This window comes from Amblyomma maculatum, chromosome 9, assembly GCF_055883805.1.
Source record: "Amblyomma maculatum isolate TAMU_Amacu chromosome 9, ASM5588380v1, whole genome shotgun sequence".
In the NCBI taxonomy this organism is placed as follows: domain Eukaryota; kingdom Metazoa; phylum Arthropoda; class Arachnida; order Ixodida; family Ixodidae; genus Amblyomma; species Amblyomma maculatum.
This window is the reverse complement of record NC_139352.1, coordinates 49,432,468-49,450,279: the sequence shown is the minus strand read 5'-3', so window position 1 is coordinate 49,450,279 and position 17,812 is coordinate 49,432,468. Positions and strand designations below refer to the sequence as shown.

At 45.6% G+C, this 17,812-nt stretch overlaps 1 protein-coding gene across 14 annotated transcripts in view; it reads right to left on the bottom strand.

Moving 5' to 3' along the window:
- LOC146179021 (uncharacterized) overlaps nucleotides 1-17,812 on the bottom strand; it is a 136,758-nt gene that overhangs the window by 43,165 nt on the left and 75,781 nt on the right. For 11 of the 14 annotated variants that reach the window (XM_084578717.1, XM_084578726.1, XM_084578731.1 and 8 more), the window contains exons 8-10: nucleotides 12,377-12,510; nucleotides 7,486-7,593; nucleotides 4,394-5,125 (exon numbers count right to left, since the gene is read on the bottom strand). In XM_084578717.1, coding sequence (XP_084434843.1) covers nucleotides 4,394-5,125; nucleotides 7,486-7,593; nucleotides 12,377-12,510 — 974 coding nt within the window. The remainder of the gene's footprint in view (nucleotides 1-4,393; nucleotides 5,126-7,485; nucleotides 7,594-12,376; nucleotides 12,511-17,812) is intronic. The other 3 variants (XM_084578730.1, XM_084578723.1, XM_084578732.1) reach the window with 3 other exon arrangements.

Below are 17,812 nucleotides of genomic sequence, written 5' to 3'. Positions count from 1 at the left end.
ATGGGAGGCGACTGTAATAAGATGCTTGAACACGGACATCAGCACGCAAAGAGGCAGAAAGTATAACAACACAAGCCCTTTTCTACTGGCACACACAGCCGAGGTGTGCGCGATAAAGGCAGCCATGTGGGAGCTAGACAAAGTAAATTACTTTTGCAGAAAGTCGGCTTCTAGCCAGGGAAAACAGCATGCAGAGAGGAGCGAGACTGATGCCACCCAAGGCATGGGAAGCGTTAGGTGACGCAACCGAACAAAGCTAGTACAGGCAAATGGTGACCGACATCATCCCATTCCCTGTGATGTCTTCAACAAGGGAGTGCTACGACGGCTCGTACAGCGTGGCATGATGCCATCAGAGGAAAGCATCAAAGAGGACCTGAGTGGTACCCATAGACTGTGTACACGCCTCTGAAGTACTTGCGCAGGACCACTGAAATCAACAAACCATATCATGTGTTCTCCAGCTACGGGCATCAAAGCCTTCACCCTTCTCTCATTTAATTTTTGCAGAATGAAAGAAAAAGCAACCTAACAATGCTAACACGGGGGCCAGTTGGTTGGTCATAATGGGGAATAGCACGCTACTTGCCAGACAGGTGACAGGTGAAGGACAACACACAAATGAAGCGCTTCATTCGTGTGTTGTCCTTCACCTGTCCCTTGTCTAGCAAGTAGCGCAGTACTCCCCATTAAAAAGCAAACTAATTGGTCATTTTAGAAGCACTACTACCAAACTGGTTTACTAGCACTTGTTTGTTCTTTGAACTTCTTGCAGTCTTTTCTTTGTAACATGGTTCTGGGCCCAACACTAAAAAGGGTCATGGAAGGAACCAAAGAGAAGTACATATTGCCAGACTTGTTGGTTCAATGTTGGAAATAAAGGTGGCAGTATAAACCTATCAGACATAATAGGCAGTACAACACGGCACCAGTTCTTATGTTTACACCACTTTGGTTTATGTTGCTTTCCTTTCAATCCCCCGGCTTCAGGGTGTGCTTCTCTCACAGCAGGCGCATCAGGATGGCTTTGATGTAGAATGTGGCAAAGACCGCGCACAGATGCCGTTCATGGTGCACGCAAACGTTTTCAGCCCAAAGCTGCGCCCACAGCCCAGCTGCCAAGTCCAAAGCCGTCTTACGCGGTAGCATAAGGGCTGTGTACCGCAGGAAAGCCGGTGACAGTGTTGTTGTACTCCGCTGTTGTCATGTGTACAGGCGGCGTGCAAGAAGGGTAAAATGCACGTCTAGTGCATGCTTTGCCTACAATTTTTTATGTTGTTTCCTCCTTTGGAGGATAACCTTGTGGATGATTTGTGCTTAGCTAGCCCACTCTCTGTGTTAACTACGAGAACAATAACTAACTTGAGTGTATGCATGTTGTAGTTTTCCCCCATGTTCAATGAGGCTCGACCTCTCTGCGGCTAGCGAGGGTACTAAGATGGGTCCCTTTGTCGAAACGTCTGCTGAGGCTCACCCTCGACCCCTGTTCAGTGCTCTTGCAAACTTCAACACCCTGTAACTCAAGTTCTATGCAAATTGACTATCTCACTCGTATTGAATTACTTGGTGTCAAGAAAAACAAAGTGTATGCTAAGCTGCTTGCAGCAAAATCAAATCAAGAAAAGCTTACACAACACATTGCATAAGTGTTCAAGGAATTGTCTGAAATAAAATTAAATCTCATATTTATAATCAGCATACAAAAACTACACGCTCCTTGAAGATTCTGCAATTGAGATCCAAAAGATATGCCGTATTCACTCGAATGTAACGCGACCACGAATCTAACGCGAGGGGCGACTTTCCATACTGCCCAGTGGGAAAAAATAAAACCACAAATGTAACGAGAAATAAGCGCTTGAAAAAGTACCTTTAATAGACTTCATGACCATTGATCAAAAACACTCATTCGTCGTTGTCGGAGGCCGAATTCTTGATAATCCAGTCTTCATTTTCACTCTCGTCTTCTCAGACGATTCGGAAGCCTTTGCGGCCAGGCTCACATTTAAACACTTCCCGCTACACTCGCCACCCACGTAAGGTAGATTAGTAACGTCTAGCCACCGAGCTGCTGCAGAATTTTACATTTCTTCTGCTATTATAATAGCATTTTTGAGGCGAGCATCATGCTATGCACAGCGCATTGCCATCGTGCGAAATGCGATAACAGAAGTAACCACACTAATCCAATGCCAAAGATGTGACAAGCGCATGATCGAGATAATGTGATTTGAGCCCACGAGCAAAAAGCGCAACGTTTTGACTTTGAATGGATTGGGATTTGGCTGATTTGGCTTCCCTGGAACCCATGTTGCCAGCATAACATCGTAAAACCGTGGAAAACAAAACAGAGTGGTGGCGGATTGAATATGGCTGCACCCCGGTGCTGCTTGAGCCAACCGAATCGCAGTACTCGATTATAATGCGAGGGTAGACTTTTGAGAGCCAAAAATCATGAAAAAATACTTGCATTACATTCGAGTAAATACGGTATTTTTTTTGACGCCAACTTCCTTCCTTGAACAGAATTAATGAAGTCATTCATATGGAAATAGCTTGGACATGCTTGGCCACTTGTTTCACATGTTGTCACTTGATGGTGTGCTCTTCGCTGCCACTGAGGTACTCTTGCGTAAGAGCGCGTGAGCCAGGACCTATGATCACGCTGAAAACGGCAAAGGCAATGTTCGCCGCAGATCACACGATGACGCCCGCGATGCGATGCAGGTGGAAGGCGGATGCAAAGGTGCTCGCTTCCACACGTTTTTTCTCGTGCGTTCCAATTATTAGTCAGTGCGACTGTAATTACTACACGACACACTATCCTGACGTTGCAAGCATTCGCAAAATAACCTGTCTTTGTGCTGTATAGTCTGGCACTGCTAACATGAGGTAGTGCGGATGCGACGAAAGCCAGATTCCGGCTCGAATTCAATCTAGCAATGGTACTTGGAAATAGAATGCAAGAAATGGCGAAGTTCGCAAATTTTGCCAATGCATTTGGACAATCTACGGGTCCAGCGAAATCCAGAATGCTGGTCAGCGACTGTACACCAATTTCATCGACAGTTTCACTAATGCCACCACTGCTGCTGCTGAGTACTTGGGAAATTCTAACATTTAGCATATGTCAAATGGAAGCTAAGCTTGGAGGACACAAAGAAAAAAACGGTGCAATAATGAATGCAACTATGCTCCAAAATACATGCTTGTGAGGTGAGACTTGTTTCCTTGACCAAAGTAATTATACCGGAAAATAAAATACATTTTTAGTCAAAACTGAAATTTCAACTAGAGTAACTATGGCCGCTGCCTTTTCCCATCATTTCATAGCACTGTCACTCCAAGAGCTGTGCTATTCTTTTCCTAAAGCACTATATTTAAAAACATTGTGCACGAAATGAACTAAGAAAAGCATCATGAGGCCAAACCCTTCAATGCGGCCGGAGTGGGTAGTTGCCTCAAGCTTCACAGCAGTGGTGAGAACAACAGGAATCACTGGCCACAACAAAGCTCTGTACGCACTAAGCAAGTGCGATAAAATCAGAGCTCCCGTGAATTTCAGAAAAGGCATAAAAGCTTTAGAGACCCTTGCCTGCGCATGCGCGCAAAGACAGGACGGAGTACTAATAGTGCAAACTAATTTAACTCCCCCCTATTACTCACCGCACACACATGCACTCCGACGCGCATGCATGAGATAAAGTTCATATTCCATCAAAGCCCCAAAAGCTATATCAATCAATGTCGACTCTTGGTCTGCCTTCTCAAATTATTGAATTTATGCTATTAGCCAGAAATGAAGCAAGTCCAGCCTTGCAGAGTAGGTGAGGTAGAGTACTTGGGAAAAGAAAGTCTTCACTAATCACTAACATGGGTGCAAAATTGAACAAAAAGCGGACTCAACTTCAAATAGTCGCAGTAGGTTCTAGTCAACAGCGAAGGGTTTCTACGAAGGTTTTCCGAAGGTAACGTCTTTTAATGAAGTGCACAGAGGTTGCAGTTTTCAGCAAAAAGTCAGCACTATAAGGCTCAAGCAGTAACAGGGCCGTGAGCTAAGGTCAGGTCAAGCAAGCGTTGTACAGGCCAGAACGCTAATTCATGAAATGAAGAAAAATGGAACTGAGACTTCTGGCTAAGCGCGAAACAACACATGCTCAGGGTGCTCTCAACGGCTGCAGAGGGGGTACTAGTTGCCGGGCTCGGTGTGTCCCCTCTTGGATGTGTGACAGGCCGAAAAGGGAAGGATAGCGAGAGAGACCCAGCAGGGTGCAAAGCCGTGCAGCAGCCAAGCGCAGCCGTGGGAAGGATTCACAGAAGGAAGCCGCCACCGGCGCGCCGCATCCCACAAGCCGGAAGAGTGCTGGTGGGAGGGAGGAGGCCGGGGCACTACCTTGGCGACTGCACCCCCGCCGACACTGCCCGCCAGGATGGTGCTCAGCTGGTGACACGAGGCCGGCCGAGCCAGGGACACTGCTGCCGGCACAGCTGACAGCGGGGGTGGGTCCGGCACAGACAGCTTCCGGCTGGCCACCTCCGTCACCGCCTGGGGAGGCCCAGCCGAAAAGGTACTCCGCACAAGGCTGCCACCTCGCACGCTGGCAATGGTCGTCACACCCTGCGCCATGATTCTTCGGCCTGACGCACGAAACGACTGCTCCATTTCGCGTCCCAGCAAGGCAGCCTCGAGGTGCCCAACGTCAAGTGAGGCCCCGACCTCGCGCCGGGAGCGGGGCGAACCGTAACCTGCGTCCTCTGAGGCCCCGCTCCGAAGGTCAGTGGCTGACAACGAGCGAGACGAGGCCACCAGCTGACGCGAGTTGCGGCGCGCGGGTGGCGGCAGCAGCTCAAATGCGCTGGGGGAAAACACGTCGCCGCCGGCAACACACGCGGGAGTCGGAGTGAATGAGCGCGGGGGAGACAAGAGGATGGTGGGGCTTTGGGGGCCACCCTTGGCCAGCTGCACCAGCTCGTCCAGTGGCGGGGGGCGCATGCGGGCGGCGGGAGCTGGGCCTACCTGCGGCTGTAGAGGCTGGGCAAAGGCAGTCTCCAGCTGACCAGCCAGGGGAGTAGCACAGCCAACGGCCACGGGTGGCGCGCCCATTGGCTGCTGAGACACAGCCACCTGTAAGCAACAGCATATAAGCCATGGCCATCTCTAAATTCTATTCTATAACATGAATTTAGAGATGGATTAAGAATTCTATAACAAGGCAATGCACTACTTTCGTACTAGCCTCAGCCCATGCTCCTTTCAAATATGGCTGAAGAGCTGACTTTTGCCAGGCCAACAGGCCCACTTCGTTACGCAATGAAAAGCACTACCATACAATAGCTGTAAGAAAGAAGCTCACTGTGATCTGTCAGGAATATCAGGGGTGCAACAGCTGAAATACGATTTGTAGCAATTTTTGGAGCAGTAAAATTCATATTTGGAGCAGCTCACAAGAAAAAAAAAAAAAAGCCTGGGTGTTTCAGCAAGAATTCAAAGGAGCCGTTAAACAGGCAGAAAAACCTTACTTTCAGCACAAAAAATGAAGAGATGTGAATATCGGACCATATAAATCTGATTCACAGGAAATTTAGCAAGGCCATTTATCACCGGCGCTTAGTATATTTCCTTTAGGAATCTGGCGAGTACATGTTTTTGTAAATAAGCGATTTTGCACTGCAAGGCATGCTATCACACTGAAAAAATAAATGAAAAATGAAAGAATGTGAGCAATAAAACCGAGGACATTAATTTGTCAAGCTTCAGGGGCCGAATAAATATAGAAAAAGCTAGAGAATACGAATTTTTTTTTTCCAACCTAGCACAGTTTGATACTCATGGGATCTTATCTTCCTTGCAAGGCTCGTCAGACAATGTTTTACTGTCTAGGAAATCCACAACTTGTGTCGTGCGAGGGAAGCTCCGGAAAGCCCAATTCAAAGCCGTGACTACAATCAGCCCATGCCCAAAAGCGAGCGCAGTAAAAAAAACAGAACAAAAAGCCAACACAGAAAAAAGAAAGAAGAAAGAAAAGAAAAACGGCGACCAAAGGTGAAAGGGCAAATGCCGAAAGCAGATAAGAAAGCAAGTTGTAAGCATAGAGAACTGACGAGCGAGCGTTTTTTCGGCTCGTGACTCACTTTCCATAGGGGCTGGCGATGACTGGGTGGTTGTGACCAGATATCTTTGATTAAGGGGAGGTGGGCGCTGATGCGGGATATTAGATTATATATTTCGTGCACAGAGAAGACTTTAGAGTATTTTGATGTTCCAGAAATGTTAATTTTGGCAGTCTTGGGCTCCCCAGCAACGTTATGGAATTCAAAACACAAGGCTGCTGCACATTCCTGACTGCTGACGATCGAAATAATTTCACATGTACCATCTCAAGCTACATTAGCACAAGCACAGCGGCCAACTGATGCACCTCTCACACTACCTGACAACGAGAAACTAAGTCTATTGACGAGACAGCACAAAAACAACCTTGCTGTACATGAATGACCCAACAAAACACGAAAACTTCCAAGAGCTGCATAAAAAATTAGAGATACATCCATTAAAAGCATGCAGCCCTTAGAACACAGTGTTGAAGCATTGCTCCAAAAATCACAAGTACCATCAAGGCCCTTTTCGCAGTGCGACGCAGTAGCAGTGGTGCCTCGTTACAAATGGCCCCTTTGAGTTATGGGGATGCTTTGTTGCACGGACCGTGACCCGTGCGGTGAAGCATCTTCAAAGCGCAACGGTTCAATGTAGCCGGAAGAGCGAAAGAAAGCATGAGCATGCAAGAGAGAAAAATATGAGTAGGCGTCACAACGGTGTGACTCCATCTCAAGATAAAACTAAAATACCAGTGATGTGTCCTGCAGTGTCTGAAACATTGTGACCGGCCATATCGCAGCCGCAGAAAGTTGTCCCCGAGTATGCAAACTTTTGCAGCTAGTTGAGGCATTTCGATGCATCGTAGTGCAAACTTAAAAAATTTCATGCTTACGGCGCAGCTTGGCGCAGAAATATGCAGCTGTAGTACCCCGGTAACATGTTTGGTCAAAAACTTTGTTTTTATCCATTGCCTGGTTGTGCCGTTCTTCCCCGCAAGATGACTAAGTGCCTTTGCATCTCATGGCCAGCATAACTTTGAGATAATAAGATACTGGCAAATTGGCACCACGAAACGGATCTGAGATAACAAGACACCGGTAAATTGGCACCAGAACCAACAATCGACTTATAGTGCAGCCGTGCATGTTTCTGACATTGTGTTACAGTGTAAGCCTCTTAATTTGAACTGCCAGCTCATCCGAACAGTGCCTTTGGTCTCAACAAAATCAGGAGTGAAAATGTCTCCTTTAATTTAAACAAATTTTTTTTTTAATTTAAACAAACTTTTTTGAGCTTTGCTCCGAGTTTTCAATTTATAGACAAGCAACAATACTGTGTGCACAGCTAAGCCAGATTTTGTACAGCACTGAGCATGAGACCACACTGACCGCCTGGGGGGCCGGACTTGTACGAGTTGCCGACACAGGAACAATCGTGGGAATGGCAACTCCTGGTGTGCTGATGTACTGTGGCTGCGGCGCCTGCTGCGAAACTGTCTGCTCAAAGACAAAAAAAAAAAAAAAACCCAATTAAGACTTCGCCACAAATTTAACCTATCTGGCTCAGTGATACCCCTCCCTGACCAGGCCTGACCCCCGACATTCACAGACACCCATAGCACGGGAAGTTCCTTTTTATTTTAAAACCAGGAAACACTGCAAGTTTGATCATGAATCAAGTCTGCGCCTACACACCACTAAAGTAAAAAAAACCATGAGCAAGAGTCCCTAACTTCACTGTTAATTTCGAGTTTTCCCGCCGTTCCGGGAAAGGGGCCCCTCCCTTCTTCAGCCGCGCTTTCCCGTTCCCTGCCCCTGGCACCCAGCACTGCAAGAGAACACTGCCACCTAGTGATGCAGAACTATTGATAGTACTATCGATAGTTGGGTCACTATCGAACTATCAACGGTAAAAAACATATCGATAGTCCTATCGATAGTACCATTGCTGGTACTATCAATATTACTAGTACTATCGATAGTAATTTTGATAGTCTATCGATAGCGCTATCAATAGTACTATCGGTAGTAATTTTTGTAGTGCTATCGGTAGAATAACATCAACTGTGCAAACTCATTTCAGCAAAAGTTGGTTCCCTGAGTGCATGGTATGATGGTGGTGGGAAATATGACAGGACTCTCAGTTATCGTAGTCTACACATCACCAAGATCTGCAGATGTGCAGTTAAAAAAAAAAAACATTAGCACTAGTGACGTGTTTCTGGAGCAGCCGACAACAGCGCTCGGTGCCGCGGTTACGACCGCGACGATAAAAAAAATAGCCAATCCTGCTCGCAAAGCACGGTGCAGTGTCAGCCGCGTGGTGCAATTTTCGCCGCTCTGGTGATGTCAATTTGTTAATATTTTTTTCAACACATCTGTACCCTAGGTAGAGTTGCTGGATAGTGCGAAGTGTCGCAAATTTTCTAGTTGTGCTGGCAGCAACGACCCGAGATGCCCCGTTTGGTGTGTCTGCTTCTGAACCGAAATAGGTTGAAATTAACAATTCAGCGGGTATGCTTGCCGATTATGAAAAACTTTTTTTCGAGATCCATGCTCTCTGTAGCACAGCTGTGGCTTTCAAAACAGTAGGAACTGCTGGTTATGCTAGGTAAGCTTGTACAGAACGTTCAACGTCTGGTCGCAGACTATGTCGATTACGATAGTCTAATAACTGCCAACTCTTCAGAACTCGTAAGAGCAGCATTGTTAAAAACCGATTGTAGTTTCTTAAGCCGCGTTCAGACTATGTGCGCAACGCACGTATCGTTCGTAAGGATCGTAAGCGTAAGTGCAAAAACGTAACGTGTCTGTTCAGACTGCTGTCGTATTGAGCGTAAAATGCGCAACGTACGCAGCCAGCATGGGCGTAAATGTCGGAGGACCCGCGACTTTTACGACTAGCACAGACACGTCTGTTACGCGCGACCAATGCGCACAGCCGTTTCGGTTTCCTTTTCCGGTCACGGGGCTTCCGGTCCTCCCAGATTTCGCGCGCAAACCTGTGTAGGCGACATCATCCAACGCTCCTACTCTGCTGCAGTGTCTCGACTCGCTGGTGTTATGTGTTGTGTCGGTGATTGTGTCTGTCCGCAGCTTGATCATGTGCAGTGCGGAATCTTCGCTGTGGAATTATCAGCCTCTCATAAAAAAAGTTTGGCAGAAGCCGGCTCTCTACTACGAGTAGCTGAAATCGCACAGAGAGAAGTGCAAAACGATGCCTGGCTTCAAATTGCAAGTGCGCTGAGTCAAAGTAGTAAGTGGTTTATCAATCCGTTTTTTCATGTGCCAACAAGCTCTCAACCAGCAAATGCTTTCTCTAGTTTAGAAAAGTGAGGTTATGGAGGCGGGGGATGCCCGCTTCATTCCCGTGCATTCTCGCAGCCCATCGATTCCGTTGACAAGTGAGGAAACAGTTGGCCGGCAGCGAAAGGCCGATGCGGGGCGACGTTGCGGTCGGGCCGCAGAACGGAGCTGGAGCGGACTCGTCGAAGTTTGAAAGAAGCTCACCGTAAAAGAGAAAAAGAAAACAGCATTTTCTGAGGGAGGACGAGGTTTCGCGGACGTTTCCGTGTCTGCCGCGCGCCCCGACTCATTGTTTGGTGTCAGTAGTACGGCCTTTGAGTCACTGCCCCAGCCCGTCTCCAAGATCGCTCCGGGGCACTGGTAAAATCGCAAGCAGGGATGCAGACAGACCATACGCCTGTTTTGGTGCGAGAGGGTGCGATCACGGGACACCGAGCAGGAGTGCGCGGTACGTCGACAATGAGAGCAGGCGCGTGAAGAAATGTGCGGAGTGAGTGGTGCGCCAGCACGCTGAGCGGACGTTTGAAAACTGTGTGCGAACGTGCGTGTGCGAAACGAAGTGTATTTGTAATCGAGTGGTTAATTGTTAATATACCTATCGTTCTTTTTCGTATTTTATTTGTGTGTCCAGTCGTTTCTTTCACATCTCATTTTGAGTTTGAAGAGCCCAGACCTCCGCTATCAGCCGCTCGCTAACCGGCGCCATGTTGAGAGCGGTGATTGGCCGGTCGTAAAGAACGCATCTTACCGAACGGCCCAGTGTGAACATGCGCGGTCGCAAGCTACGTAAACGGGAGTTCCGGCCGCTATGCGCACTGCGATAAATACGATACTTACGACGAATGCACGTAGTCTGAACGCGGCTTCAGTCGACATTTTAGCCTCTATTGTTCTGGGGTGGTTCAAAATTACGAGGTTCCTCAAAAGTAAGTAATCAATATTCAGAATGCAGTTAGAGTAATTGTTTCGCTGGATGAGGCTGGCGGCACCCTAACGCATGTTACTTCGACTTGGGTGAAGTAAGAAAAAACATATGTTGATAGGAAAATTTTGATAATCAGTAGTGGTGCGTGAAAGGCTATTTTTTTCTTATTAATTCTTCTTTGAGCACCAGTGCTACAGCGGTGCTGCGATCGATACAGCGGTGGTGCGGAAGAGACCTCTCTTTCTGGTTATACTTTGTCTATCTGTAAGAAACGACATGAGAAGAACACGCACGTTAAAAGTCACACTGCGGTCGTCTTCCACGAGCTTGATTACTTGCGCAATTGAGACTGGCAACTTTGTTACAGCTCGCAACAAACTGCTTTCTTTGTTTTTTGTTTCTATCGTATATAGTAAACCCTTTAGAATTCTGGATGTCTTGGCAATGCTCCACAACGCCGCTCTCTGAAGTGGCTAGGAAGTGCTTGTGCGTTCCAGCAACATCGGTACCAGCAGAACGCGTATTCTCAGCGGCTGGACAGATATTTTCAGAAAGGAGGAACAGACTGAAGGGCGAAAAAGTTGACACGCTTTTGTTCCTTCACCAGAATGCTTGGCTGACAAACGACAACTGTTGAACTATTTATTCATAGCGGAGAGGAAGCCGTAACAAGTGTACAGAACTGGGCTGCTTCAAATTTATATTTGCATTTTGTGATTTAAGAATAAAATCATCAAGCACCGAATTTGTTGGTTGAGTTTAACAGGTTACTTTTGAGTATGAACTTATTGATGGACATAATGCGGCACTTTCATTGCGGAATTAAATTATTTATTTCATTTGCCTAAACTAGATCATAAATTACACGAAATGAGTACTGCTGATAGTAGGTTATAGCAAATGTTTTGGCAATATCGCTGGCTAAAAACTGCATAACTGCATAAAAACTGCATCAATAGCGTGCAATCGATAGTACTGTCGATAGTACTATCGAATGCACTATCCATCGACAGTTTAAAAAAAATCTATCGATACTATCGATAGTCAATTTACCAATAGTTCTTCATCACTACTGCCAACCCCATACAGTTCAAGAAATCAATCCAATCTAGACTCTCAAGAGCACCACAAACAAAAACTGCATGTGTACAGCGCTGACTCGCCCAGATGCGCAGATGTCAAAGGTTGGTTGCTGGCGTCAGAAGACTACCAGGAGCGAGACATCTAATATGCGCAAGCCAAAGACTGCTTTCTATGATGGAGCTGGTGCCAGAATGAAATAAGACAATCATTTACATACTTAAATGGCACGCCGATCAGTTTTCATCGACGACAGTGGTGCAGCAACAACGCTCAGAACACACTTCTAAGCCCAATCAGCCCAATCAGAGATGAATAAAATTTTATGTCCACGTGCACAGTGCTCAATCTTGATTTTTCTTTTTTCTGGCAGGCAAATTTTGTTGTTGCCACATTGAATTCTGATGCCATTCCAGAAATTTTGTGGCCCTGCCAGCATCAACCTGTGCTGAACAAATCACCAGTTCTTCCCCCCTTCCTTCAAAGTTGAACTAAATAAATTTCACTGTACCACCCTTCACAGGCTTCCCTGGACTGTTTTAATATAACAATCTAATTCTGTTTTTGCATTTTGAACGCTTGGCGGGGCATGAGTGGCATCCCTTCAGACAACGAAGAAGGGCAGGAAATGTAACAGAACCAAGCTAATTTCAGAATTATCCCGAAATTTAGTCCAGAAGACAGCCACATGTGCTTACTTCTAAGCCAACACTTTCCCCCGTGAATGATGTGGAAAATCTGGAAACCCCTGTCTTTTTGGTAACGGGTCAAAACTAGAGTTTTTAGTCATCGTAGATTATGCCAGTGCCATCAATTCGAGAGAAGTCCCAACACAGCTGCTGATGTAAAATGCTCCACAGGACACATTTACAAATTAAAACTAATTTCTACCGCAGCTCGTGCAGCAAGCAGATCTAGAGACGGCCAGAAAATGCAAAACGCAAGCCCAGGTGACTCGGAAGCACACACCTGTAAGGGTAGCTGCCGACAGGCCGGCTGCGTCGCTGACGATGACACCACAGGCATGAAGGCATTCTTTAGGTGGACTACCGTGTGGGTGGCATCACGAGGCGCGTGCAGCGTGTCCTCTGGCGAGCCTTCGGCTGCACAAGGGGCATCCGTGCACACTAGGATGAGGGACTTTTCAGCCAACAATTGGCAATAAAAGTGCGGCAACACCTTTCACGTGTCAGCAAACATGTACCAGACACACCGTTGTAAAAGAGAAGGCCACAGGCTCCCCACGCGTGACGTGCAGGATGCGGACAAGTGCCAGAGAGCCATGTTTGGAAGCCGGGCCAAAACAAATCCATCAAGCTGCTCTGCAAAGACTAATGATAATGGTAGTAACGAGATTTTACATATCAAAGCATAGCTCACTGCGACTATGCGTGCCACAAGTGAGGGCTCCAATTAGTACTGATTAGTACTGGTGTGAAATCTCAATGCATGGTAATTTTTTTAGATTCCGCCTCAAACGGTTTTCCACTGTGGTACCTGTTTATGTAATACCTAATGCTTTGCATTTTTTATTGGTAATGAACGAAAAAAAATATATATATATCACAGCCTTTAAGCCACAGTGACAGACCAGCAGTATCCTAACCTCACCATTTTGTTTTTCTGCAAAAGTTTGGTTTGGTTTGGTTTGTGGGGTTTAACGTCCCAAAGCGACTCAGGCTATGAGAGACGCCGTAGTGGAGGACTCCGGAAATTTCGACCACCTGGGGTTCTTTAACGTGCACTGACATCGCACAGCACACGGGCGCATTGCTTTTCGCCTCCATCGAAAAGCGGCCGCCGAGGCCGTATTGTACAATCGCATCACTGGTGATTACAATCACAGTGTGCATTTAGAACATGGCATTCTGGCACTGCTGTGCAGTAATCAGTTCACAAAGAGTCAATGCATGAAACCGTTCTGGACGGTTGGAAAGTGATGCTTTACAGAATGTTTTTGATCTGGAGAAAAGGCTATTGCAGAATGAAAGCAAGTGGGAATGTCCGAACACAAAGCTATCAGAACCACATTTCTAACTCTAAACTGTCACTAGCTCCGATGACAACAGTGAGAGTGAGATACAGCATATGCACGGAATCAAATCTCCTGTGGGCAACGAAAAGAGAGCGGAACATGCATCATGCCTGGAGAGAACTAGACAGTCTATTACGACCCTGATCAAATTCGCATCACACTCCTCCAACTATTTCTGAGCTTAACTTTTCCGAGCTCAACGCACACAATGAATCAAGATAACGAAAAAGTGAGGGAAGGGGGATTCACTACACTAGGTTGCGCCTGCATTGATGACCTTCGTGAGCCCCAATTTCTGTAGCAGCCATCTTTTATGGGCAGTAAAAGGAGAATGAGGCAGACCGACACTTCCTACACTGAGATAAACTCAGCATGAATAACCATGCTGCCACCAACAAGCCATAAAGCGCCCTCTGCAATTCATGCAATCCAGCGCAGACTTGTAAAAAGAATGAGAAAGGAACAAAAAGAATATTAATAGAGCAGAAAACAAAGAAAGAAAAGGAAGAAATGGAATCATTCATAAGAAATCATGCACAGCGGCCACAATGCCTTTTTATCTATATATTTTTTTTTTGCTCAACAACACCAACCACATGAGACCAGACTAGTGTTTCATACTTGCACTTTCCAGGAGCTTCCCCGTATATATCTCATCAGGCAGTCTTGAAGCTAAATTAATTTTATGCTTGCATCACAATATGCTGCCAAATACAAAAGGCAATTTTTCATAGTTTAGTGAAACCAGCTTTTCTCAAACGTCCACAAATGAAGCCTGCCAGGGCGTTCCTTACAACCTCGGGTTTGCTTTCGGACGTCGCCACAGTCGGCACACCATCGGCAACTGTCAGCCTCCCCAGCTGCCCACCTAATGTCTCGCTTTTCTTTCTTTACCAATATACTCAGAAGGTGCTTTCAAGGCATCTGAAAACAGCACTTTCCATGGATGAAAAGATCGAGTTCCTCTTGCCTACCACAAGAACAATAAAGCTGTAAGACATTCAAGTGAGCAGGTAAGGGCTCAATGATTTGATACTGTTTAACACTGCATGCAAGAAAAAAATTAATTTAGCACACTATAACCAATATCAACAGTAAGGTTATTCATGCCATTTTATTCTGTTTTCACTGTCGCATTTGCTGACTGCACAAACTTTTTGCCAGGATTTTAACCTAACCGCGACAGCAATGAGGTTTCTTTTCCTTTTTTTTTCTACAAAATATGGAATAATGGGATCCAGTTCCTTCAGATGCACATATTTAAGATTGTTTGTTATATTTTTGATAGAAAGGCCACCAGGCATATGCTACTAACTTACTACTACTACTACTACTACTACTACTACTACTACTACTACTACTACTACTACTACTACTAGGTATAACACCCAGACACTCCAAAGCTAACCAGAGAGGAAGGCTCAAAATAAAAGCAAAAACCCTCGATGTCAATCAACAAAAACAGCACGAGGAGCACCGATATATCCGAATTGATACCAAAGCAAGGGGACAATAATAAGATAAGATAAGATAAATAATAATAATAATAATAAAAAAATGTGGGAGACTCACAGTGCCAGAAAGCACAAAGGGGACACGGGCGCTGTCCGGCGCATCGGGGGTTCAGAGCCCAGACCCGAGCTGCCATGGCAGCCACGAGAAACGACACGCGTCAAAACACACTTCCAGCCGCAAGACGATAAGGTCCTACACGCGTGCGCGGGGCATAAAAAAGAAAATCGCTCTGTGTGTAAGGCAGCATCAAAAGAACCATGCAATCACCTCCTTATCTTGTGCCACGGACAGCCCCTCTCCAATGTCTTTGTCGACAGACAGCTCGTACGAGACACGATAAAAAGCTCCTTGGCGCCCACCAAAAAAGCCCGAGGCAAATTTTTATGTTCGCGAAAGAAACTCATTTCAAAGTCCAAAGACGAGGAAATAGGAAACAAAAGGTTCGATTACTCCTCCATCGTCCCACAACCGAGGAGGACAGCTGTGAGCCTTATGCAGAGTTAAAATATTGAAAAATGAACCAGCTTGAACAGCACTGAGCCGATCTGCTTTCCTATCTTTTGAACTAACCGCTACAATTTATTTTCCATGAATGCTACTACAGATATGGAAGCAAGCAGAAAACGCCCCATGTGGTGAACGCTTAGCTGTATGTAGCCTTTTACATGAGGAATGACAAAGACAATATATGTGCATGTATCATTCAATCTGAAATGAATGAAGACATGGAAGTTTAGATAATGTTCGATACTGAAACCATTAACAGTTGGCCACAAATATGTTCACAAACTCACAGAAGAGCCGCTGTTTATATTCATAGCAGCAACTGACAATTTCGTTCTTGCCATTTTCAACCTTATCTGCTTTGCAATGGTCTCGAGGGAAACCATGTAAGAGAGCTCAAAACAAAGTTTCAACTCCAAATTCAATAGTATGTTGAAAGGCAAAATGCTCATTTATTCAAGGAGAGGAGCTGACAACAGCACCACCACCATCACACCAAATTGATAGTCTACATGCTACATTTTGAGTGAAGAAAGCAGAATGTTTGTTCACTTTCATCCTTTAATGCTAGTTATGAGGGCCATCTACGATGTAAAAAAAATTTATAGAGTTCACTTCAGGTTAAGCAGCATATTCTTTTAATGGCTATTTATTGAGCTACTTGATTAATGGGGCAATGTATCTGACTATACTCCAGACACTTTTCTGCTGCTCTCCAGCCAAGGCTATGAAGGAGGGGGAAAGAGATGAACCTTTGTCTCTGTGTGGTAATAAGTGGCCTACCTCGGCACTAGCAACACTGACTGCAACTCCCTAACAATCCTCTGCCCCCCTAAACAAAACAACAAAGAAACTCCAGCAAGAAAAAAAAATTGAGCGCATTGCACATGACTTTAAGAAGACTGTCTACTGGATTTTTTTGTTTTTATTGCTTCTTTCGAAAGCTCCATCCCCAAATTAACAAACACCCAGCTGTGGAGCTGAGAAACACAGCGGAACCATTTAAAACTTAATTTTTCAATACAGTTGTCTCATTTTCTGTGGTAGATTGCGTCTGCAAAAACTGATGTCATGGACATGACCTAGATTTAGTACTCTATGCAGCTCTATGAACATGATGGCTGCCATATTGCGTAAGTCATGTGCAGAATGTGGCATTAACTAAGACGCCAGCTTTGTTAAAGCTATAATTGAGAGTACTAAGATAGCATTAAAGAGAATGAAATGAATGAACAAACTACGTAAACCCGGCGGCGTTTACTGCACATGCTAATTGTTTCTGCGTGTAGCAGTGTTGCTGATGGCAGTGCCACTACAAGTATGGTGGCCTCTTTAGTTGTGTGATTTTCTGTTTTGAATAAATTCAAAAGTGAATCAAGCAAGGGTAAATAAAAGTACCTGTAATTCATTGAAAGAGAAAAAGAAGGCCACCTCAACTTGATATGAACTCCAATACCTGTCTATGCTGTGGCATAGTCATAAAACATAGTATATTCATTTCAGGTGCTCCAAGCAGATGATATACTAGCAGCAATGAAAAGATACAGTATGGTGCCCCCATCTGCTAAAACCTGACTTTCCTGATCAATTTAAAATGCAACTTCCTGTTTTTTTTTTTTGTTTTGTTATTAACGTTTTTGCCTCAGGGCATAATGGAATATGTAAAAAATTTTAAAGGGGTATTAAATGAAAGGAAATAGGTTGGCTGTTCTAGTAAAGTTCAAGAGAGAGCGATGATAAGGCCCTTGCGTCCAAGAAATGTACAAAGATGAGTTGTTCAGCGAAAGGCCCACTGCCGTCAGGTGTCGAATTCTCGTCAGCTTCAGTGCCGGGCAAACCCACAATTAGTGGTGAATATCTGCCTCATGATTTCGTGACTTGCAGACAGGACATCATGGACGTTGATATAAATATCGATATTGAGGCCATGTTCGTGTCACAGCAGGTGTGAGGGCAACCCCGACCTGGATCGTCCATAGCGCAACCTTCTCTGCGCGGGTTAGGACCGCTGGGGAGGGTTACCGCACACGATGGAACAAGAGCACATGTGCAGCGCTGGAAGTGCTCCTTTCTTGTGAGAAGCAGAGTGGCATCATCCATAGTGAGGAAGTGTGTCATTGATGAAGGTAGAGCCACCTGGCGGGTAGCAGAATCTGCAGAGGTTTGCGAACTGAGTAGGTCATGTAGGACCCACTCAATTCGAATGGTTTGCGAGATACGAGCCGCCAGACGATGTATATTCTGGCAGATTTCTGGGCTGCGACTGACACGTCGGAGCAGACGTATTGCTTGTAGGGTGTCGGTGCGGATGACAATTTTTGCTGTAGGTAGTAAAGTTGTGACGGATAGAA